The sequence below is a fragment of the Mchenga conophoros genome, linkage group LG3 (assembly GCF_057382185.1).
Source record: "Mchenga conophoros isolate Kocher_MC1m ecotype Shallow Benthic linkage group LG3, M_conophoros_male_GT1.1, whole genome shotgun sequence".
Lineage (NCBI taxonomy): Eukaryota > Metazoa > Chordata > Actinopteri > Cichliformes > Cichlidae > Mchenga > Mchenga conophoros.
Window position 1 is genome coordinate 64,186,026 of NC_140528.1, and position 23,924 is coordinate 64,209,949.

General features: G+C 40.2%; 3 protein-coding genes across 6 annotated transcripts; all 3 read left to right on the forward strand.

Annotated features, from left to right (window-relative positions):
• Positions 1-247: 247 nt before the first annotated feature.
• LOC146580079 (prostaglandin reductase 1-like) lies at positions 248-13,568 on the forward strand. Of its 2 annotated transcripts, none has more exons than XM_085266654.1 (8): positions 248-353; positions 9,933-9,978; positions 10,064-10,123; positions 10,185-10,352; positions 10,919-11,192; positions 11,274-11,379; positions 12,790-12,908; positions 13,015-13,568. In XM_085266654.1, the coding sequence occupies exons 1-8, from the start codon at positions 248-250 to the stop codon at positions 13,123-13,125; spliced, it is 990 nt and encodes a 329-aa protein (XP_085122780.1). In that variant the 3' UTR covers positions 13,126-13,568. The 2 variants fall into 2 exon arrangements, with proteins under 2 accessions (XP_085122780.1, XP_085122785.1); XM_085266659.1 differs by lacking the exon at positions 248-353 and adding an exon at positions 9,741-9,827.
• On the forward strand, positions 3,021-5,928 carry LOC146580080 (thioredoxin-like). Its single transcript, XM_085266668.1, has 5 exons — positions 3,021-3,158; positions 3,950-4,054; positions 4,529-4,594; positions 5,015-5,080; positions 5,601-5,928. The coding sequence occupies exons 1-5, from the start codon at positions 3,135-3,137 to the stop codon at positions 5,661-5,663; spliced, it is 324 nt and encodes a 107-aa protein (XP_085122794.1). The 5' UTR covers positions 3,021-3,134; the 3' UTR covers positions 5,664-5,928.
• A 5,889-nt stretch (positions 13,569-19,457) lies between the features above and the next one.
• LOC146580081 (prostaglandin reductase 1-like) lies at positions 19,458-23,423 on the forward strand. Of its 3 annotated transcripts, XM_085269564.1 has the most exons (11): positions 19,458-19,476; positions 19,794-19,856; positions 20,011-20,136; positions 20,252-20,297; positions 20,422-20,481; positions 21,725-21,892; positions 22,196-22,242; positions 22,369-22,469; positions 22,551-22,656; positions 23,001-23,119; positions 23,208-23,423. In XM_085269564.1, exons 3-11 carry the CDS (start codon positions 20,031-20,033, stop codon positions 23,316-23,318), a joined length of 864 nt encoding a protein of 287 aa, XP_085125690.1. In that variant the 5' UTR covers positions 19,458-19,476; positions 19,794-19,856; positions 20,011-20,030; the 3' UTR covers positions 23,319-23,423. The 3 variants fall into 3 exon arrangements, with proteins under 3 accessions (XP_085125690.1, XP_085125688.1, XP_085125689.1); XM_085269562.1 differs by having other exon boundaries at positions 22,196-22,469; XM_085269563.1 differs by lacking the exon at positions 19,458-19,476 and adding an exon at positions 19,561-19,628 and having other exon boundaries at positions 22,196-22,469.
• The last annotated feature ends 501 nt before the right edge of the window (positions 23,424-23,924 follow it).

Genomic DNA, 23,924 nt, shown 5'->3' on the forward strand with positions numbered 1-23,924 from the left:
CTGTTCTTATATTGAACCTGCAACCTAAAGGGAACCTGTAGAATCAGAGTAAAAGTATATAGCTATAATTTAACAGGTGAAATCAGGATCATTTATTCATGAACACCACAAATAAACATTTAATAAATATTTAGCTTCAGTTTTTTTGCACAGCATTGGATGACTCACCACTTTCATATCTGTTACTATGAGGTTGATAACAGTGAACGGCAACATTTATTTACAGCTGCCATAAAAAAGAATCATCATGACTCAAGGAAAGTCGTGGGTCATGACTCAGCACTTTGACAGCTTCCCAAAGAAAAGCAACTTTGGGCTGAAGGTGGAGGAGCTCCCTGAGCCCAAAGATGGAGGTAAGATGAGTGTGTATTTTCTCTTTACTTAAGGCTTTAATAGGAATGCACTGTCTTCAGTTTTTGTCGAAAACGAAACCCAGAGCACTTCAAATGTTTTTATTTTTGCAGACGTGCTGCTGGAAGCAGTATTCAGTGTCGACCCATACATGAGTTGAGAAGAGAAAACTTATACTGAATTATTTCATAATAATTAACACTCTTGATAAAACTACATTGAAACATATTAACAATCATCTATAACATACTGCTGGTCTCAACAGGCCGTTCAGTCAAATCTACATGAAGGAAATAGATTTGATGATTGGAAGTCAAGTCAACAACACACCAACACACACAAACGCCTTTTATTTGTTGTCATGTGAGTCTGTTGTGTACTGAAACATGGCATGGTTTTCATCTGCTGTTAATTAGAAAGCATTTGCTTCATTTTACAGTAAAAAACAAAACGGCGTAGAGGTATGAAAGAGGAACTCTGTCATGCTGATTTAAATTATGATGACTTTGCTATTACTGTTATAAAGCCTCGAGCTGATCATTAGCCAAATCAGGCCCTGCCAAATACTCGAGTGAAGTGAGATCACCTTTCATGTGCTGAAACCTGAAGTGCCTTCACGCTGATAACACAGAGAGTCTTTGAGTGTGCACATTTTTCACTACCAGTTTCCTTCTCATCCTCATTCTACAGATGTCAATAAAGCCGCAGTGAGCAAGAATAAACAGAGTAAGACTTTCCTTGGCTCAACATCTCAAACAGTTCAGCAAATATCAGGAAAAACAAAGTTTCTATGCAGTTTGGATCTGGTAGCCATAGCCTGGATGGGGTTTTCCTGTACTTTTCAGGGAGCCTAAAAAAACAATAAGAATTAAAAAAAAAAAAAAAAAGACCTATCGAGTCAAAAAGAAATCAACAATATTTCACTTGTGGGGGAGAATCCAGAAGCGAAGAGTAGAGCAGCTGAAGGCGTTAGACCTCATGGCAGCCAAAATGGGGAAGGGTCGGTGAGACTGTGAGAAGAAGAAGACCTGGGAGTATGAATGACATACAGCAGTACAGAAAGGTACTATGGAGCTTGAATTAACTGGAAAACAACGAAGCTGCTAAAAGACAGGTGTGATTAACAAATTGAAGAAGTTCTGGTGATGATGGGAGCAGCAGAGCTCTGGACCAACTGAAGTTCCTGTATGGACTTGTGAAGAAGGATGTAACCAAGCTGTGAGCAAGGATGGCAGTGCTGTTAGGTGAGAGAGATGGATGTGGACAGCAGTGGCCACTCGCATAGGGTACATGTTAAGGCTCTACATAGATTCACCAGAGAAGCATAAATCAGAGTTCAGAAAAACTAGCTGGAAAATGCTGGAAAACTTGTGGGTGAACGCTCTGATTTTGAGCAGTTCTCCTCTGCTTTATGTAATCAGCCAAAAAACCCAGTGGACTAACAAAAACAAAGGAAGAGGCTGCCATCCCATCATGCATCTTCATATTCTGGTCTCACAGTTGTTGATGATTGAACGTAAAGTTAATTCAGATAAGCGCTCAGATTTTTTTCAGTATGGCTGTTCAGTAACAGGACATGCTTCTTGGAGTTATGAATTTCACCTGATGACCTTCTTTAGTAACACTTGCCAAACTTTGTCTTTACGCTAGATTTATACTTGCCATTGGTGAGCAAGCAGCCATGATGGTTGGTTTACCATCTGTAGAATGTGGCTGTTTAAACCCACAAAAGGGATGAAACCTCAGAATCAGCAACTGATCACAAATAAAATAAAGCTAATGCTGCTGGCAGTTGCAAATGATTATGCAAGTCCCCGTCTGTCAAATCCCAGGTGGGGATGTTGAACCCTTGAGTGGAACCTGAAACTAGTGATTGAGCCCCTAAAGTCATCAGCTCGATGGAGCTGTTTTTCCATGAACTTCTACACAACCTGTAGGCTATTTCTACAGCAACAGAGGAAATTTCACTGCTGAACTTGTTGCACAGGTGACATCCTATCACTGAGCTCCTGAGAGCGACTCATTCCTTCACAAATGTTTGTAGAAGCAGTCTGCAAGCCTATGTGCTCGATTTTATACCCCTGTGGCCATGAAAGTGATTGGAACCCCGAAATTCAATGATTTAAATGTGTGAGTGTCTCACCAGTACCGTGAACAACAGCTTCTTGTGTATTAACATATTTTCCACTAGAGGGAGATGTTGCACTGCTGGAGATCTCTACGCGCTGCGGAGGTGCACAGTTATTTTAGACATGAATCTGATGTGAATAAAATAATTATATCTGCTGCTTTTAAGGACCTGCCTGGTCGAGGGGGTTGAAGTGCTCCAGATATAAGAGCGCAAACACTGTTAACATTTTCTACGAGTTTCAGCCTTTTATCAGAAAGCTGTGGTGAGGGTTACACAGGCTGCTGACGGTCTCTGTCAGTGGATGACTCCAGGAGAGTCTGTGTTCCTACACCTCGTTTCTATGAGTCCTGGTCTCATAAGAGTGTATGAGTGTGTGTGTGTGTGTGTGTGTGAAACTGGCTGAATGACCTGCAGAAAGCGCTTGGAGTTCTCGGCTGAGTAGAAAGGCGGTATAAAAAAAAAATCAATGTATTTACGGTTCAGCTCATTAAAAAATTTTATTGTGTAAACCAAATGCAGAGACTTCCGCTTCGACTGCTGATGGCTAACTTTACGCAGAGTGTTTAAAAGCGTGGGGCGTGTGCTGATCGCAGGTCATTTCCAAACTTGGAGGTTTGTTGTTGTGTCTTGGAAACATTCGTCAACAGTAATCATGGTTCGTCAAGTGAAGAATCTGGTAAGTGTGTCTTGTTTGCTCTTCTTTTTGTGCCTCTGTCCGTTTGTAACACATTAATGGATGTTTTTCGCACTATGGTTTTATAGCGGAGCAGCTGTGCCACAAGCGTAAAAACAGTTTTGGGTATGTACGTAGATTTTTAGAGAAACGCACCTTAAACAAGCTTTCCAAAGCTAATTGTAGTTATGGGTTGATTGTATTGCATTTGTGTGGAAATAAACGTCATTTCAAATGAGTTCATAGCCTCAAACGACCACCACATCTGAAATTTTCATTTTGTGAAAGGGGAAACTGAGCGTGGAAACATTTAGACTTGAGGAACAGTGGAGAAACCTCAAGAAGATCAGCATCAACATCAATTTCTGTGACGAAGAGAAAAAAAATGCACCATGAAGACGCAGAAAACTACTTTTGGGGGTAAAATGAGCTCGTACTGATCTGCGTAAATTTTAAGCAAACACTTACATGCAGTCTCTAAAGGCTTTTTTGAGCATGGGGAACCTCTGGTATATCCCGTTAGGTTTGGTGTAAATCTTAACGAGCAGTGTAGACGTGTCATACTAAAGCTCAAGTTAGGCAAACTGAAAGCGAAATCTTTCTGGAGGAAGCGTTGGGCTGAAATCCTCTGTGCGTAAATACAGCCGCAGGCAGCGATCAGTGAAAAGTGGACAACAACGCTGTAACAATCTGTATTTTAATGTGAAACACTGACCTCTATTTTTTGTTGTCAGGTTAATTATAAGATTCAAATCTATTTCAAACTATGTTGTTGGTTTTTGATTTCTCTCCAGGTAGAGTTCAATAACATCCTGAAGGAAGCTGGAAACAAGCTGGTGGTGGTGGACTTCACAGCCACTTGGTGTGGCCCCTGCCAAAGGATTGCCCCAGTGTATGAGGTACATGCTGTCAAAACTAAAACGACTCCGAACTCTTGCATCTGCATGTCGATCTGTGCTTCCACAATTGATGAGAATCTCTTTATTTCTGTCCCTCACACATTACAATAACCTGTATATTGGGATGGCTCATGAGCCAGAGGAGACACTATGGTACTGATGCTCTAGTCCCAGAGTCGACTGTCCCCACTCTTAGCATCATTTTGACCCCTTTGCGCCAATAACCTCAGCAATGCTAAAGATGGCATTTCTTCAATAAGTTACGTTGTGAATTTTTTTTCAACTATAAGTTAGATTTGACACATTAAGAAATTACTATTAAGATGAAAAACAACCCACAACTTTTATGGCACAAGAGAACAAATTCAGACTTTTATTTTAGATGTTTCCCCTTTTGATCCTTCATAAGTGTGACGTGGCAGCAGATGAACTGCACAAGTTTGCATGTTGACTCACTGATCTTCTCTCCTGCAGAAAATGGCTGCGGCGCCTGAAAATGCCAACGTGATTTTCCTGAAGGTGGACGTGGATGCTGCCCGTGTAAGTCTGAGTTTGACTTACTTCCTGATGAGCCTGCAGAAGCAGTTGGATTACTTCAGCTGCTGCCAGGCCTGTGCTAGCGCAGAGATCCTCGACACGTCTCTGTACAGTTGCTGTCAAACATGTTTGTGGTTTTTGCACCATTTTATGGAACATCACACGACAAATGAGAGTGCAGGAAGAATCAAATAAATTGCATAAAGATTCATTTCTGTGCTGTGGGAAAGAGGCAACACTGAAGTGTTGGAGAGTATGATCTTGGGTAGCTGAAGAAGCCCGTCTTAGTCACGCTATGCTTAATGGCTTCTTCTTAATTGGCCTCTCGCCACATCTACAGCTACAGTTGGTCATAACCATCTGTAGTCAAGAGAGATCTTGATGACCCAGTGAGCTCATCTGATGTATTTGCTTCTCTTTCAGGATGTGTCCTCATCCTGTGGAATCAGATCCATGCCCACGTTCCAGTTTTACAAGAATGGCCAAAAGGTAAGTCAAAATGCTACGTGTACCTGTCAGCTTGGTGCAGATGTTTGGCGTGTAATAGATTTTTGGACACATTGAGCCTCGTGCTCAAAATTGTTTTCAAGTGACACATAGAAGTGATCTTTAATATAGTGTTTGGCATTCACCTGCCGGAGAAAGGCCTCAAATCTTATGTTGCTTGAAGGATTCCTTCCTAATCTTGCACAGTAATGCTCTAAAGGCACGTCATACATGAGTCACTTAATATTTTCTAACGACAACAAAGCAATGAACCTTTCTGACAAATAGAGGCGAGCTCGCGACATTAAACACCAGCTTGAGGAGGCGCCTGTGATCGAAGCCAGACCTTCACTCAGTGGTCTCAGGATTAAACAAATTGAGTTAAATATCTCTCATAAATAAGGGTTTAGGTTGTGTGAAGCTTATTGTCTCCTATTTTACATTTTATCTAAGATAAATGGAAAATTATGTTTTGTTTTGGGGCTTTTTATGACATTTTTAACCCTCTATCCTTGTCTTTCAGCTCCACGAGTTCTCCGGAGCTGATGAAGCTACACTACTTAAAAAAGTACACGAGCTGAGATAAGAAGTCCAGTCAACACACGGCCATGTTGCAAAAAACAAAAATGCCTCACATTACGATCTGTACATGATTCATGAGCATGAAGTCTATCTTTCACAGGCAATAATATATCTACATATCCTTTAATATTGACATAGCTTTCCTGTCTTAACAAAATATGATGCTGATAACTTTTAACTTTGTTTTTCTGAAAGTTTGACTTTGATCCCAAACTGCTTTGTATGTTTTGTGTTCAACAAAGTACATACAATAAATGGATTACATCAAATCAAGAGACTTGATGGTATTTTATGCATCAATAAAAATGGGAGAGTAGTTTACACATGTGCAATGGGCCATCACAGCAGCAGCTTTGACGCGTTGTACAAGTACAGCTTCATTTCACAAAAAGTCCTCAGAGCTGAAAAACACATTTAAGTTCTGTTTAAAAACTGCAACCAAAACGATTGTACACAAACTTCAAGCGTCACAATCTCTTTTCATCTCATGTCAAATGCTTTGACTGAATTTTTACAATAATTTCTTTAAACATAGCACCTCATTTTGCATGTGCATTTGTATACATGCATGTTAGCATGCGAATCAACCCTAAATGGACTGGAGCTGAGACTGATGATTATACTGCATACATGATTTCCACAGCCCTGTTATAGATTGGTGACCTGTCGAGGGAGCACAGCAGCTGGGATTGGCTGAATAACGGCCACCACCAATGAAAACATTTCCAGAGCAGTTACTGTGGAAAACATCTGCACAGAACTTCATGACAATCCAGCTGATCAGCCTTACTCTTACTCATTAAATTTATCTTTCAGTCTTTTTCACCAGCGCACCATGGAGCAGTGTGAAAACCAGCAAACAACCGGATGCCACGTAGCATTTTGCAGCAAAGGTTTGGGCAATTTGCATAGGAAGTTGGGCAACATCTGAGAACTGCAAGTGAGAATTTCTTGTGTTAAACCCTCCTACAGCCACCGAACTCACTTATTCCCACTTTACACCAACAGGTTGTTGTTACTGTGCTTTCGAACACCAGCATTTATGTCTTTTTTCAAATGCATGAACCGGTTTTTGATTAGGTACTGGTACAATGCCAATGAAACCAGTGGTTAAAACCGGCTTTTGTTTTGTGTCAGTGAGCCTTTGTTTGAACACAAGTGAAGAAGAGGACACACACAGACACACCTGCACACACACAATAAATATCAAATTAAGATTTGAGAAATGCTTTGTGTAACACACAGATAGTCTCTACTCTAAGTGTGTCTTACACAATCAGACGTGCAGCTATACAGTGATGAAGATACTCAACAGAAATGCAGTGAAATAGGAAAACATGAGTCTTGAGAACAAGGTCTGCAGCAGCTTTGGGCCATTTAACCTCACACACACAAACAAAGTCAGCACAAACACATCAGGACAGCAACAGTGTGTGCAGGGAGGCAGGAAAGAGCACAAACACAACCTCTGTTCAGGGAAACTTTGCCTGGATCCAGCCTAAGATTTTAATATCTCATATGTAAAACATCTGAACGGTCATTTGAGTTTCAGACTGCACACAGGGACTCAGTGTGGAGCCCAATCCGTGTTTTGACTTCTGCATAAGTATCTGTACTTGTGTACAGATAAGAACGAGTCCAACATGCACCAGACAGACAGATAAACACGTATTTGTCCATTTGGTAATAATTTAAAGAGCAGCTCTGAAGTCCTCTGTGTTAGTCTGATAAATGCAACATCTCATCTTATTATAAAATAAATGTGATCAACAGGAACCTGATTTCAGGCTGATATAATTGTCTTCATGTTTTTCTTTCAAATGTGACCTTTCTATTGATTTTTAACCCTTTTAACCCTTTTCTTTATTTTATGTATAGCAGTAAACTATTTTTAGAATGACTCGCATAAAACTGGTGGGAGTCAGAATAAAGAGTAAAGAATCAGGTTCTTAAACCCTGAATAAAACTACTAAAGTCTTGCATAGCTGATTTTTTAAATACCAGATGTTTTAACATATAACAAATATTTTAACAAAATGTCTTAAAATAATATCGTTTGGAGTATTTTTGCCTAGTTAACAAAACAATGAGATAAATGCACCTCAGGCTGTTACTCAGGTATGTGAAACTGCTGTGTCATTGGAAGTTGTTTTTCTTGTTTAATGGTGAGGTTGTTCCTGGATCCAGTCTACAGAAAGTATTCACACAGTTCATGATACAGAGAAAAATAAGAGTTGGTGGAACTTCCTTTTACGTTGACTACCTGAAACACACAGGTATCAATTCACCCAAAATCTTAGTAAGTAAGTATAGCGAGATCTTTCTTCCACTGCTCTGTGCTGGTTTTTATACCCCAAATTTTGTCGTCTGCTTTTACCCCGAGGTTTAAAAGGCCTGTGTGCTTCATTTTTCTTGTCCTTGTGTAACTTGGATTTTGAACAGCAAGTTAATATAGATTATTGCTACTTGAAACCAGAATCAGAAGATGGAGAACAATCAATCCTTTTGACATCATTTAACTATTCAGTGACTTACAGTACAAGTTACTTGCAGCTCTGGTTTGCATCACTGATATGTTTCAGAGATATAGCATTAAAACATATCCTTATCTGTACCGTATGTGGTAATGCTTCTCGGCTCTAAGATGCAGGTCACTCCTGATACAACTCAAAAACCAGCACATTTCACCAAACTCAGACTGCAGATTAAGAGCAGCTGAGTGGGTGACTTCTTGTCACGGCAAGTGTTGTGAAACTGATTAAGGAACTCAATAATGATGCAAAGAGTTTTGAGGGTGTGTTTGTCTTCCTGTTGTAAAAGGGATTTTTGAGAATGTAGACAAGCTGCTGCACAAGAGTTTATTTTCCTCATGTTGGCAGGTGGGGAAAGTGGAGCTCCCACCAGGGTGTAGCTGTCGTCACACTGAAACATCAGAGGATGCCTGGTGTTCACGTTGAGTTCAAGCACCTTACTGATGCGGCCACTGACCACTGACAAAGCAGAAAAACCACAGGGATGTGACATAAGATGTGTTTGATGCACACGCCTCCTTTGAGCGACTATGGGCCAAGCAGCTGCACAATGGCACAGACGTGACATGCAAATCTGCAGGTTAGGCACCCGTTGCTTGCTCAGTTTGCACTTAGGGAGGAGCCCCGCAGGACAATGAAGTAACCGTGTTATTAAAAATATTTCCGACACACCCCGACCTGGTGGGTGTGAGAAAGGGGTGTGGTCCTAAACCTTGCAAATGACTATTAAAGTAAAAGGAACCTGAGTTTGTTTACAGCTGAACTGTAGAGGGGTTTACATCGCTCCTCAGATTTTGACCTTTAAGTGTTATTTTAATCCATATTTATGACAACAGGCAGTTGTTTTTGGCCAGATATCGTTGTGTCAGTAGACTCAGTGAAAAAGAAATTGCTGAAAGAGCATTATGGTTAAATATCCAACATTATCTCAAACACGTCTGTCTCCTTGTCTGTGCACAAACTTAACAACACACACTGGCTGTTCGGTCTCCCTGGCAGGTGTGAGTGGAGTCTCTCTGTGACAAAAAGGGAGAGGAATATTTGATGACCAAGACGCAGAAACATGTATACATTATGTGAGTTTAGCCTGCAGTACTAGTGAAGTACTGACGTGAACACACAGCCTGAAATCACAACACTCGGTTGACGAATGCTTATTTTATGTTGTTTTCCTGCAGAGTGATGCAGAGTAAAAACAACTTTTTATTTTCAATGAGGGAAAAAATGTATATAAAGATAGAAAAGATACAAGTATTATGATCAATCTACAAATGTCTCACGTGAACTTATTAGTTTGCATCTATATGTAGAAATGATGGTTTACACTTTAAACCTCTGAGTTCCTCACACTGAGACTGTGAGGAACTCAGAGGTTTAAAGTGATATTGTTTTTAAATTTTGGGGAAAAACATCTGTAAAGCAACAAAGAAAGCTGGATTTTGGTCTTTAACCTTATTGGCAGCGTGCCCTCTGTCACACCTCAGATGGTGTGCTAAACCTTCGGCCAATAAGATTGAACATTAAAAGCACGTCTCCCACTCCTTTCTCCTCTTAAGCGTCTGCAGAGCTGCCTCTGCTCACTTCTACCCACTCTCGCTCCACAGCTTCCAGCATTTCTCTGTGAAGAAAGGCGAGCGGTAAGTCACACTTTATTATTTCTATTTGCTTAAGGAGTTCATGCTCTTTTTTTATGTCAAGCTTTTAGCATCGAGCACTTTAAATGAGTTTACTTTTGTTTGCAGAGGTGCTTCTGGAAGCAGTGTTTCTCAGTGTTGACCCGTACATGAGGTGAGCAGAGAATATAGAGGATTTTAAAATATATTTTACATAGTAACACTGCTGATATGAATCTGTTGTAAAACACTGTTGACAGGCTGCTCAGCAAAATCCACATGAAGGAAGGAGGTGTGATGATTGGAGAACAAGTGGCCAAGTAAGTGTTTACCTGTTCGTATAATACGACAACGACTACTACTAATAATGTTTTCCTTTAGAGTGATCCAGAGTAAAAATCCAGGATTTCCTGTGGGAAGCCACGTTGTGAGTAACAGTGGGTGGAGAACCCACACGCTCAGTGATGGGACCGGCCTCACTCCCATCCTGCCTGAGTGGCCTAAAGATGTGTCCCTGTCTCTGGCTCTGGGTGCCATCGGGATGCCCGGGTAAGACAGATTTAAGTAACTTGTATGGATCAAAGTCACTTTCTATTGGACGATAAATCATGGCAGGATGTTCTGACTCTTCCAGCAGGTAGATCGATGTGAAGTTTTATCAGCTGAATCTTAAATGCACATTGAGACAGAACATATTGGATTCATGTCAGTGATGTAAGACTTTGTTTACAGCAGCTTAAGGAGGTTTCAAGAAGTCACTGAGTTTTACTCTCATATGTGATCAGCATTGCATAAAAGAGTCCAATAAACCTTCTTAACAAATGCTGGTTAGGATGATTAATTTGGAAGAAACTGACATGGTTGATGATTATCATGACGATGAATGGCATTTCTAAGGTGTAAACTGATGCTAATAGACAATAGAGTGAATCATGGGCAGAAAAAAGTCTTCTTTTAAGAAAGTAAGTGGGTAAGTCAAATGTTTTGGCTTGCTGGTGAGCTGAAGTCACCATCTATGCACTTACTAATGACCCTTTGATGAACGTAATTAGAGTTTATATGAAGCTCAAAATTGAGGAAAAACAGCAGGATTTACTGTTTCTGTCTCTCTGCAGGCTGACGGCTGTTTATGGGATAGAAGACGTGTTGGGTCTAAAGGAGGGTGAGACCCTGCTGGTGAACGCTGCAGCTGGAGCGGTGGGCTCCGTGGTGGGACAGATCGCCAAGATCAAGGGCTGTAAGGTGGTGGGCTCGACAGGCTCTGATGCCAAAGTGGTTTTTCTCAAAGAGCTGGGATTTGATGAGGCCTTCAACTACAAAACTGTGGGTTCCCTGGAGGAGGCTCTGAGGAAGGCTTCACCTGAAGGATACGACTGCTTCTTTGAAAACGTGAGCAGTGGTGGTGCAGTTTCAAGCTTGCATGTAATATTTAATCACTGCTGAGCTCTTCTCTCGATCTTTGATTTTTAGGTGGGAGGCCCTTCTTCATTCATTGTCCTGCAGCAGATGAAGAACTGTGGAAGAATAGCTGTGTGTGGAAGTATCTCCACCTACAATGACAGTGAACCCCAGACAGGTGTGTTACTGCCCTAATTTACTTTTCCTTGTCAAAGACATGAGCTCAATACAGACTATTTCATAGGAAATAATAAAAATAATACTGAGACTGACTTATACATCTATACTAGATATTTCCTGGAAATTCATCTTTATAAAAGTGTAAATCTGGCTACACAACCAGTTTAAGGTTAAGCAACCTACTTTAAAGATAATATTTTCACAGAGCGGCCTTTAAGGTGTCGCAGATAAATACAACAAAATAAAACCAGTACCAAAAAGAAGATTTGAAAAACATAAATTTCACACCCAAGCCTCAACTCTTGCGGCCCAGTACCAAACGACTCACAGACCAGCCCGGGCATAGGGAACCCTGCCTTATGTGTCAGGAGTATCGGAGCCGTTGAGATGCATTTTTCTATAAATCGCGTATCTGTGGCTTTTAAACCCCAAAACACGATGCGCCAAAAATTGGTCCACCCCCAGGATCAGGTCCCCCGACACAAACAGAGTAACATAGTGTACGCTGTCAAGTGCCAGGAGGATTGCCAGGATTTATACATCGGGGAACCCAAACAACGGATGGCACAACAGAGAAGAGCCACCTCATCAGGCCAGGACGCTGCAGTCTATTTGCACCTACAGGCCAGTGGACACTCTTTCAATGATGAGGATGTAACATCCTGGACAGGGAGGAACGCTGGTTTGAGCGCGGAGTCAAGGAGGCCGTTTACGTGAAAAGGGAAAGACCATCTCTGAATCAAGGAGGGGGCCTAAGGATACATCTGTCACCATCTGTGATTGCAGACATTCCCCAACTCTCTGTGAATGGTACTCATGGCCATTGATCAGTGGGCTTTGATCAATGAGCTATGATCAGTGGTTGTTGCTCAATGGTCATGACAATTTGCATATTAATGACCAAGGAACTGACCTCACAGCCCATTGTTCATTCAGTGGGCTGGTTTCAGTCATTGTGCGAGGTTGGAGAAACCTGCGGTCAGCTGAGACTGAAGAAGTCACTTGGATGAGCGATGAAACATTTCTCCCACTGAAAACACTTTGTCAAGATGAACAGAATCAACTTTCGGGGGTTTTGAGCTAAAGATCCTCAGAGATAATGTGACTTGTTCATGTCCCTTTGATCCACCGACTACAGCAGGTTTTTATAGATTTTGGTGTTAAACTCTTTAATTAGGCCTACTAAACTGTAGGGCTTCATTATAGCTTTAACTGTATCTAAGTAGCACTCAGCAAAGGCGGAGACAGTGATATTATGGGATGGCCCTGGTTTCTTCCCATTTTCTACTAGAGGGAGATGTTGTCCTGCTGAAGACCCATAAGAGCTGTGGAGGCACACGGACAGTTATTTTAGATATGAACTGTAGTTTCATTGTTTCATTTTTCTCTTGAATGATCTGTATTTTAGGGCCGTACTCCTATTTCACTGTGATCCTGAAACAGCTGAAGATGGAGGGCTTCATATACAGCAGGTGGCAGCACAAGAACCATGAGACCCTCAAGAGACTGTTGGCGTGGGTGAAAGAGGTCAGCTATTTAGTCCTTTATCAAAGAGAAAAAGATATAAACATCAGTTACCTGTGTTTCTGTTGTGATGTATTGTATTTGTGATCTGTGTATTGTGCGTCCACAGGGCAAACTGCAGTGTCGGGAGCACGTCACAAAAGGCTTTGAAAACATGCCGGCTGCTTTTATGGGGATGCTGCAGGGAGAAAACACCGGCAAGGCCGTCGTCGCAGTCTGAAGAGTTCAATGCAAGAGAGCCAGCATTACTAATAACTGCCATTATTACACAATCTATCAATTAATGAAGGATTAATCAATAATCATAGAACACAATAATTTCACATTAATATTTCAACTTCTTGATTAGTTTTGTAATCACAGTCATATCAAAGATTAAAGCAACGCTGGGATTTAATCTCATAGTTTAGTCATTCAAAGAAATGTGATTTCTAATCTAAACAGCATTACTTCATAACAGATCAGTAAAACTATGTCTGAACTGTTTCTGGTCTGAAACATTTTAATGTGTAGTTTTCAAATTTGTCTTTACAAGGAGGAAAGTGGTGATCAAGGCTTTTGCTCTGTTGTGGTGAACAGTGTGGATTTACTACAACATAACTGACCAAGTGCTTTGTATTGTCTGGAAGTCTGAGGACAATAAAGTTTTTTCTTTTACCCTGATCCTTGTGGCTTCAGACTATCTATCTATCGATCTATGTATCGATTGCAGATAAAGTGACATATTTCACATTTTCTCATGGAGAAATCCACCAGGAAGCAGCTCAGACCAACTCTTTTCACATTGGACCACATTTTTCCCTCTTGGTTCAGCGTACTACATTGAATACATCTACAAAAACGAATAATTCATTTTTAATAGCTTAGAAGCATCAGCAGAATTAAAAGAAGTCCTCTTAGAGGCCACAAGCTTGTGTGTCAAACTGAATTTTGGAGGTGCTTTGGAGGGGTTCGTATATGCATGCCGAGAGAATAATTAAACAATTGTATTTTAAAACAGACAAAGAACCACAAATCTAGCAAGATCTCCTTCTCAATAACAATCAAACAGAGGACATGTCTGCCCAAATACTAAATAAATAATTAACTCCAAAGTATATAACAAATAGAACATGTAAAAGAAAAAAAATGCACAGAGGATATATTTTCTGATATTTTATAACCGTATGACCTTCTTCGCAAAAGCAATAACATGTGTAGAATTCCTCAAAAAAATGTATAGACAGCTACATTCACCCTGGGGGGAAACTAGTGAGGAAGACCATCAGGACCAGGCTGGTTTCCTGGGTCCAGAGGTCCTTTTATTTCATCACAGCTGTCCTGTGCCAGAAGTTCTGTTGACCCATGAGAGAGGCTTCATTTCAGAAACATCAGGAAGACTAAAGCTCGTTGCAGGGATCAAGGAGAAACTCCTGTTCATCACCACCAGCTCCCTCACAGGGAAATCTTCAGCACTCCACTGTAGACCTGCCCCAGAAGATGGTTAATCTCAGCATTTCATGAACACTGTGATGGAGGCCTTTGGTTTGTGTCATGGTAGAAGTACTTAGATAATCCTCAGAGGCTCCGGACTTTTACATAAAGATATATTCAGTCCTGTAGGAAGTTATATATTTAAATAGATATTATCCTCTCTGGTTACTCTGGTATGGATGACTCTGGATAACTGATAAATAACACACTATTAACAAAAAACACTATGAAAGAATTCCAGATCAGAAGTTTTTAGTTCAATATACAAGTGACCTTCAACCTTTGACCTCCATCAGGTATTATTTAATTGTATCAACCCCCCCCCCCCAAAAAAAAAAAAAAACCAAACAAACAAAAAAAACATCATGTCCTCATGCAGCTGAGTGTATTCAGTGTTGAAAATAGAAGCTGTGCAGGTCTGAGATCAGCAACTTTCTGAAATACCAAACTGAGGTCCTGTTAATGCTGATATATAGTGACACAGTTACATGCATGATTAGTCCATTTGACTTTGTCAGTTAATTAATGTGTAATTAATTAATTACATGTGTAATAAATATTTATTTAATTAACTGACTCAACTCAGTTTATTTGAGTTTGCTTGAATAAGAAAAACTAAGTAAGCTGAAAATTTTGCTTTTTAGTGGTAGAATGTAACTAAGTACATTTACTCTGTAGAGAAACGGACAGAGGGCAGGATCCATTCAGCGGAATGATAAAATTATATGGTTTGAAAATGCCATGTCACTGCTTTCCTCCTTCCGCACACAGATCTAGTGATGGTAAATTTGATTCTTTTTACTGATTCGAGTTTTAATGAGTCACTCACCAAAGTGAATCGATTTTTTGAGTCATTTGATTCACTGAGTCAGTCGACCAGAGAGTGCAAAAAATGTACATTTTCACTCAAATTTAATTTGTTTCTCTTTTCATGTAAATCCTACTGCTAAGATGAATGATTCTAAAAAAAACAAACAAACTATTTTATAGAGCAAAAAAGAGCAAAAACATTTCTAAAATTCTGTTTACATTATACATGCTTCCCTTAGGCAGCATCATTAGAAGACATAGCATACATTTTCACTGCTATGCAGATGACACCCAGCTCTATCTGTCCATGAAGCCAGTAGAGTTGGATGTCTCGAGACCGGTCTTGCACTTTTACGACTGAGCACAGCACCCATGTGAGCGAGGGGGGAGAAGCTGCTGCCTGCGAGTTTGCTGCAGACAGAGGAGAGCTTAAGTTTGACCAGGTACCAAAGCAAATCATTCATACTGAACTAATAATGTAAATATGACGGTGTATCACAAAAGATTGATATCAAACTGATCACTTGGTTGCGTTACTTGCTCTTCGAGTGAATCAACAAATGGATAAATAAAAAGCCGAACAGCAATGCTGATTTTTTAGAGTCTTAGCTTACATTTCATATTTTCAGTTGTTACCCTCCACAGCTAAACAAACTCTCTAAATCGGTTTCAGTTGTGTACTGATGAACACAAGGACATAAGGAGCTTCTTTCAAAGAAAAAACTCAGGTAGATGTTATTTTATATATTATGCTTCGGATGTTGTTCAGTATATCTATGCAAAACCAGAGGAATTTCAATACACAGCAGTATATTCACAGTTTAAACCAGATATTTACATACACTTTATGGAGAAAACATAAAAACTTTTTTTTACTGTTAAACATCAATTTAGAGTAAACTTTTGTTTTAGATAAATAAATGTTGAAATATCTTTTGAATTAGTTAAATGTCAGAATAAAAAGAGGGAGCTGTCTACTTTAATCACTTTCATCAAATTTAGGAGTACATATACACTAAGTTTATTGTTAATTAATAAGAAAACTCCAGACGATTCCATTCTGAGCTGAAGAAGCTTCTGATAGGTTAGTAGAGTCCATGTGAGTAAATTGGTGGCACAGCTGTGGATGCATATAAGGAAAAACACAGAGCCTGTTTTTTTGAAATGGGAAAATCAAGAGATGTCAACCAAAACACCAGGAAAAGAACTGTGGAGCTCCATAAGTGTGGCTCAGTTTTGAATACAATTTGGTGCCATTTGCAATTAAGAAATACAGATAATTTCTCTCTTTACTCCTAAAGTTAAACCCTTCTTTGGCCCTGGGACCATTTTTGGTCCCTTTAGTTTTTCAGTTACAAGCCATTTGCACTGTGTTGAATGGAATATAGCCAAATTCTCTAAAAAAAAGTTTGGCATAATTTCATTTCAAAATTCAAGTCTGACTTCCTTAAATTAGCTTCAGTGGCTAAGCTAACAATACACATCCTCTTAGAGCCCTAGGGACCATTTTTGGCCCATTGACTTCCATTATAAACGCTATTTTTCACTGCAGAATTATTACCGTTAATGTCTTGGTGATTACTTATGTTTCCGTTTCGTTTTGGTCTATGAGCCTTAGAGTTGTAATTTTTTTATTTGTCCACCGGGTGGCGCCCTTGCTCCACATTTGATCCCTGCTGGAAAACAGCGGGCTGCTTGGACAGACCTGCGGGAAATGAAGCCTCATTTCCGGCGTGCAGCAGCGGCTTCGCCCACTGATCGGGCGGGACCATTTTTTGGTCCCTAGGACCATGAGAGGGTGCATTTTTTTTTTAGTCAACAGGAAATGACGTATTTGTTGTCACGTGGTATCGGACGTGTGGGCTGGAAAAAGCAGTCCCCGGTGATCGTGCCCCGGTGATCGTCGCGACTTACCCCGGCAACATGCACTTATTTCGGCCTAGAGGAGGAGCATTTGCCGCCTGGAGACCATTTTCTGGTCCTGAAAAAAAAAAAAAAGGCGATCGAAATGACTCTTGGTGCCAATCTTTAGTCCATCTAAAGGCCTAATTATAATAACAAAGAAATATTACTTCAAATGTTTTTTTTGGAAAATATTTAGTTTTTTGTTTTTTGGGGCTAAAAAACAGGGCGCTCATGTAATAAAACTGGGATTTAAAGGGTTAAAACAATGAAAATATAATTAAAACTTTATATGAATATTTCAGGGAGAAGTAGTTTTAAAAGACTGACCAATTTAAAGTGGAAAAAAATATGAATATATAATCTTTTTATTGCACTTTTGGGGCGGGACCATTTTTGGTCCCCAGGGCTCTAAAGGGATGCATTTTTAAGGGCCATCCAGGGTTAACAACTATGTTTTTTATATTTATCAATCTAAAAAAATAAACATTTTGTCTGATTTGATGTTACAATTAAAAAAGTGTTTTTATCTGAAGAGTACATAAATATCTGGTTTCAACTGTATATTTGATGATGTTGGTGTTTGGCTTGATTGTCAGAGGGAGAGAGAGGAGCAGAGATGAACAAGAGCAGGTGAGACACACATGTTAGTCAAATGGTTGTTTACCAAAAGTATCACCGTATCATAGGTCCTCATGTATCTCGTACCTAGTGTTTCTTTTTAGGTTTGTTATTTTTCAAATTCTATATTTATTAAGTTATGCAGGCTTGTTTGCACAACAAGGCTAAATAATTATATAAACTTTTCTCAATCTAAATAGTGGACTTTGGTAGAATTAAAAAATAAGTGTAGTGCAGGTCTATGATGATTTTTAGTGCTACTATCATCTAGTTCTGTTTCTGATTCTGTCTTGGTTAAGTCCTCAGTAGTCCTGATTTTGAACTGTTGTAGTCCTGTTTTAATACCGGATCAGTTCTGGGTCTGATTGAATTGGGGTTTAGTCCTCGTGTCTTGATACAGCCCTGACTTTGTTCTGCCTTGCTGCTTAATTAAAAACCTAGCTTAAGGTGTGATATATTGATATATTTTTTCCTATATGAAGTCATTCTTTTTTGAACAAAACTCAAAACAGACCCTATTGATCTCAGTCATTTCTACCCCCCCCCAAAAAAAAAGAAAAGAAAAAAATCCCACATGCATACCACCCTTTAGGGCTAAGCCCCGGGTGTTTCAAATGTCTGGCTCCGCCTCTGAGCAACATGGATGAGTCAGTTGGGCTTGTGAATCATGATTCATGAGTCAGTAAAGTGATTCTCGAGTATTGAACGATTCGTTCATGATTCGCGCATCACTACACAGATCAGTCCACATGTTCATGGCAGCTACTTTTTTATGGGCTATGCTGAGCAAACCTGGATGCAGCAGGAGAAGCTTCAGCTCAAGAGATTGTTTGATTCTACACTGATTTGGTGAGTAAATATTTACTCTTACTCAGTTTATAAACTTCCTAGCTGGCCAGTGTTAGCCTAGCGTTCATATCACTAATACCCTGTTTACATGCTGCCTCTCAGCTCATGTTACTTAAAAATTAACCCTACAGCGTTAAAAACCTTATATAAAAATCTCTCAGTGAAATGTATTGTTGTTCGTTTATAATGGAAAAGTGAGATTTGCAGCCATTAGATAAGAGCCTAAACTCTTCCTGAATGTGCAGCTGTTAACGTCAAATCTTAACATAAGCAAACTGCTTTTAGATTTAACCAATATTTCATTTGTTAAAAATTGTGCTTAGATACGAGTTTTATTGTGAAAGTGAAACGCCGTAAAACAGATTAGTGGCCTGGTAAATGGTAAAATCTAGTTTGGCTTTATATTTGAAAATAAAGTTATTAGCTTGTCCTTCTAAAGAAATAACAAGGTAGCTTGTGTTAAATAGAAACACTGCCACATGCTTTACCTGGTCATTGGCCTTATTAGAAACTTAATATATTGGAAGCTAGCTTTTAATAAGTATGTGATAATTACATTTAATTTAGGTGGTCTCTCTTTTCTTTGCCTAAAGTGTTTGGAAAAAAGTAGTAGAAGACATCAACTCTTCTTCTGTGTTTTTTTCTCTCGTTATTGTTGTTAATGCAACTTAAAGAAAGGGAGACAAAGGTGAGGTTTTCAGGGCACCAGAGAAAGTTTTTGGCAGACTGTAAACCATCAATGGTGGATAATATGCTTGTAGGAGCCATATGAGTTGTTCCTGTTTGACTAAGTGGGTTGGTTTAAATGGACTCACTGTATTGGTGCACGGGTGTGGGGCGTGTCTCATGGGTGTGGTAGATGATAAATGTGGTTGCACTCACCTGTTCACGCCACCTGATGTTGATGAGCAGAAAGGTAGGGTGAGCATGAGGCAAAACTTTCTGTTGGCCGCAGCTTGAATGATTTTGATGTATTTTAACTGGAACTTAATGGTTTTTGTATATTTGTGCACTAATTGATACCATAGACCAAGTTGTAATTTGACATAGTAGTTAGTGCAGTTATTGGTGAGTTGCAGTTATTTGTTTGTGCAATCTGTGCATTTGTTTAATAGTTAATCCCAGGCACTGATTTGTATATTGGACAGTTGCATGTGGAATAAAAGGAGCAAATGGTACAGAAGTGTATTTTATGTGTTTATTGTTGCGTGTCATCTGTGTCCTCATGTTTAGCCTGCCGCGGCCATTGGTTGGTTGAGCCGCAACAATGCTGACGTGAAGTCTGGATAAATAAAGGTAGTACCACATACACAGTATTACACCGAGTAAATGTGTAATAAAAATAGTTATTCTTTAGCTTTTTCATTAAACTTGTATTTGCACAGTTCTGGATGACACAGCATTTCTGTCCTTTGAGTTTGATAACACTAAAGGAAAATCTTTTTTGCAGCTGCCATAAAGAGAAGAATCATGGTCAAAGCTAAGTCATGGGTAATGACTAAGTATTTTGATGGCTTCCCAAAGAAAAGCAACTTTGGGTTGAAGGTGGAGGAACTCCCTGAGCCCAAAGATGGAGGTAAGGCGAGTTTGTTTCTTCTCTTTACTTATGGCTTGAGCAGGAATGCATGCTCTTTAGTGTTTCTTAAAAATTACACACGTAGCGCTTTAAATGTGTGCGCTTCTGTTTGCAGAGGTGCTACTGGAAGCGGTGTTTCTCAGTGTTGACCCATACATGAGGTGGGAAGAGAACAGAACAACTTATTTCAGTTATTTTCATTATAATTAAGACTTCTGATAAAAATACTTTGTTGTTCTCAAAAGCTAAAACATATCCTCTATAACACATTGCTGGTCTCAACAGGTTGTTCAGCAAAATCAGCATGAAGGAGGGAGATGTGATGATTGGAAGTCAAGTAGCCAAGTACGAAACACAAATGGTAAAATGGCCTGTATTTGTATAGCGCTTAGTCCCTAAGGACCCCAAAGCACTTTACACTACATTCAGTCATCCACACATTGGTGATGGCAAGCTACATTGTAGCCACAGCCACCCTGGGGCGCACTGACAGAGGCGAGGCTGCCGGACACTGGCGCCACCGGGCCCTCTGACCACCACCAGTAGGCAACGGGTGAAGTGTCTTGCCCAAGGACACAACGACCGAGACTGTCCAAGCCGGGGCTCAAACCAGCAACCTTCTGATTACAAGGCGAACTGCCAACTCTTGCCACGATCACCCACACACTAACGGTCGGAAACTCCTTTTATCTGTTGTGATGTGATTCTGATGTGTACTGAAAAATGAAACAGCGATCATCTGCTGTTTATTACCAAAGCTATGTAGAGGCTATGTTGTAAGGCTCTACATAGATTCAGTGGAGAAGCATAGATCGGGTAAAGAGTTCAGAAAAACTCTGAGCAAAATGCTGGAAAATTGATGTGGGTGAACTGATTTGCAGTTCTACACTGATTAAAGCAGTCAGTCAAAAACAGTGGACTAACGAAAACAAAGGAACTACAACAGAGCACATTACCGAGGCTGCCATCCATCTTCAATAATATTTGCTTACAGTTTTTGATGATTGAACCTAAGGTGAATTTAGATAAGTGCTCAGATTCATTTTAGTGTGGCTGTTGAGTAAATTGCACTTTAACCTGATGACCTTCTTTAGCAACACTTGCCAAATTATTGCTTTGTACTCAATGTACCTGCCACTGGGACGAACTTCAAGACAAACGCAATAAGTCCGACTGCAGTACCTTCACAGTCCACCAGGGGTGCTTGGTCCACACTTTGGGAATCACTGCTGTGGGCCGGCTATTTCCAAAAACAAGGCTGCCCTCTATTGGCCAGGAAAAAGAATACAACATTAAGGCACTGGCTTTATTTTCAGACCTGGAATTTACATCTCTTTTTAGAGGCTATGATAGACAGACTTGACAGATATCTTATAATAAAAGATCTATAGATATTAAAAAATGTTCCTGTTACTGTCTTTTGGGTATAAACTGTTTCTTACACCCAGACAGTATAAACACTATGTGTATAGAGTCATACTTATCAATACTCTAGTGTCAGTGAATCTCAGACGGTTTAGCTCAGACGGAGGTGACCACAGCTGACCAATCACTTGGTTGACAGATGCTTTTATTTTCTTTCCTTTAGAGTGATCCAGAGTAAACATCCAGGATTTCCTGTGGGAAGCCACGTTGTGAGTAACAGTGGGTGGAGAACCCACACGCTCAGTGATGGGACCGGCCTCACTCCCATCCTGCCTGAGTGGCCTAAAGATGTGTCCCTGTCTCTGGCTCTGGGTGCCATCGGGATGCCCGGGTAAGACAGATTTAAGTCACCTGCATGGATCATATGAATTTAGCATTTTAAAGTTCATTTGCTCTTAGTTCACAGCTAAAAGTGCTAATAGACAACAGAGTTAGTAATAAGCAGAAATAGCCTTTTAAGAAAAAGTAGGAATTTCCAGGTGTTTTCTCTTGCTTGTGAGCTGAAGTCATTATACATGCACTAATTAATTACCTTTAAAAAAAAAAAAGTAATTAGAGTTTATATGAAGCCCAAAGAGTTTTAAGTCCAAAATGAAACAAAACAGCTGGATTTACTGTTTCTGTTTCTCTGCAGAGTGACGGCTGTTTATGGGATAGAAGAAGTGTTGGGACTCCAGAAAGGTGAGACCCTGCTGGTGAACGCTGCAGCTGGAGCGGTGGGCTCCGTGGTGGGACAGATCGCCAAGATCAAGGGCTGTAAGGTGGTGGGCTCGGCAGGCTCTGATGCCAAAGTGGTTTTTCTCAAAGAGCTGGGATTTGATGAGGCCTTCAACTACAAAACTGTGGGTTCCCTGGAGGAGGCTCTGAGGAAGGCTTCACCTGAAGGATACGATTGCTTCTTTGAGAACGTGAGCAGTGGTGGTGCAGTTTCAAGCTTGCATGTAATATTTAATCACTGCTGAGCTCTTCTCTCGATCTTTGATTTTTAGGTGGGAGGCCCTTCTTCATTCATTGTCTTGCAGCAGATGAAGAACTTTGGAAGAATAGCTGTGTGTGGAAGTATCTCCACCTACAATGACAGTGAACCCCAGACAGGTGTGTTACTGCCCTAATTTACTTTTTATTTTCAAAACTCTTGAAGGTTTTCTGACTTTACCTTCAGACAGGATCTGCACCACAGCACAAGGAATATACATTTAAAGTAGTACTGCAAGAGGAAATCCTTCAAGTTTTAACAACCTTTCCATATTAGTGAAATTCAGTCAACACACTCACAGCAATGTCTCAGGTATTAATGCCTTTTTCCACTAGAGGGAGCTGCTGCACTGCTGAAGATCCCTAATAGCTGTGGCGCCACAAGACAGTCAAAGACATAAATTGTTGTTTCCTTGGAGTTTATGTTAAAGTCATATTTTTATTTTGAAATATCTTTCTTTTAGGGCTGTACCCCTATGTCATTATGATCATCAAGGAACTGAAGATGGAGGGCTTCTTGATAACCAGGTGGCAGCACAAGCACCCTGAAACCCTTAGGAGACTCTTGGCATGGGTGAAAGAGGTTAGTTATTTAGTTTTTATGATGCTGGATGATTTCCTTTAAGTAAACATATACACTTATTTCTGATCCGTTTAATGTGTGTGCACAGGGCAAACTGCAGTGTCGGGAGCACGTCACAAAAGGCTTTGAAAACATGCCGGCTGCTTTTATGGGGATGTTGCAGGGAGAAAACATCGGCAAGGCCGTCGTCGCAGTCTGAGGAGAAACAAGAGTTCAATGCAAGAGAGCCAGCATTACTAATAACTGATATAATTTTAAACAACCTTACATATGAATGACAGATTTAGTAATAAATTGTTATATTCACAATAAGCCACTGTGGTTTAGTCTGTTTTATAGCGATTGACTGAGACTGATAACAAAAAATGATAAATGCACCCTGAAACACCAGCAGTGGTTGTTTAACTTGTTAGGTTTTGGTGATTTGCACAGTGCTGCCATCCTCATCGTCCAGGAGAAAGTGCGTCGCAGAGGGCAGTTTCACTGATGAAGAGAGAAAGAGTTGATGGCTCTGTGCACAGGATTCTTATTCTGTCACGTAAGCAAATCCCAGGGTAAGACGTGGAGCTCTGTAGCTGCTGCATTCATTCATCATTCCATGTGCTCATGTTTTAGACTGCAATTACTCCTGTTTGATCAGGAAACAGGCTGTATTTTTAGATGGCCATTAGAATTTCATAAGGTTGTGTTGAGGGTGAGCTCCATGGTTACACATGCTGCTGTAAATCTGTTATAGTCATTTATAGTACCAGGACTCTGTGCACCTACAGGGCTAAGAGTTTTCTATGCATCTGGGGGTCCTAGG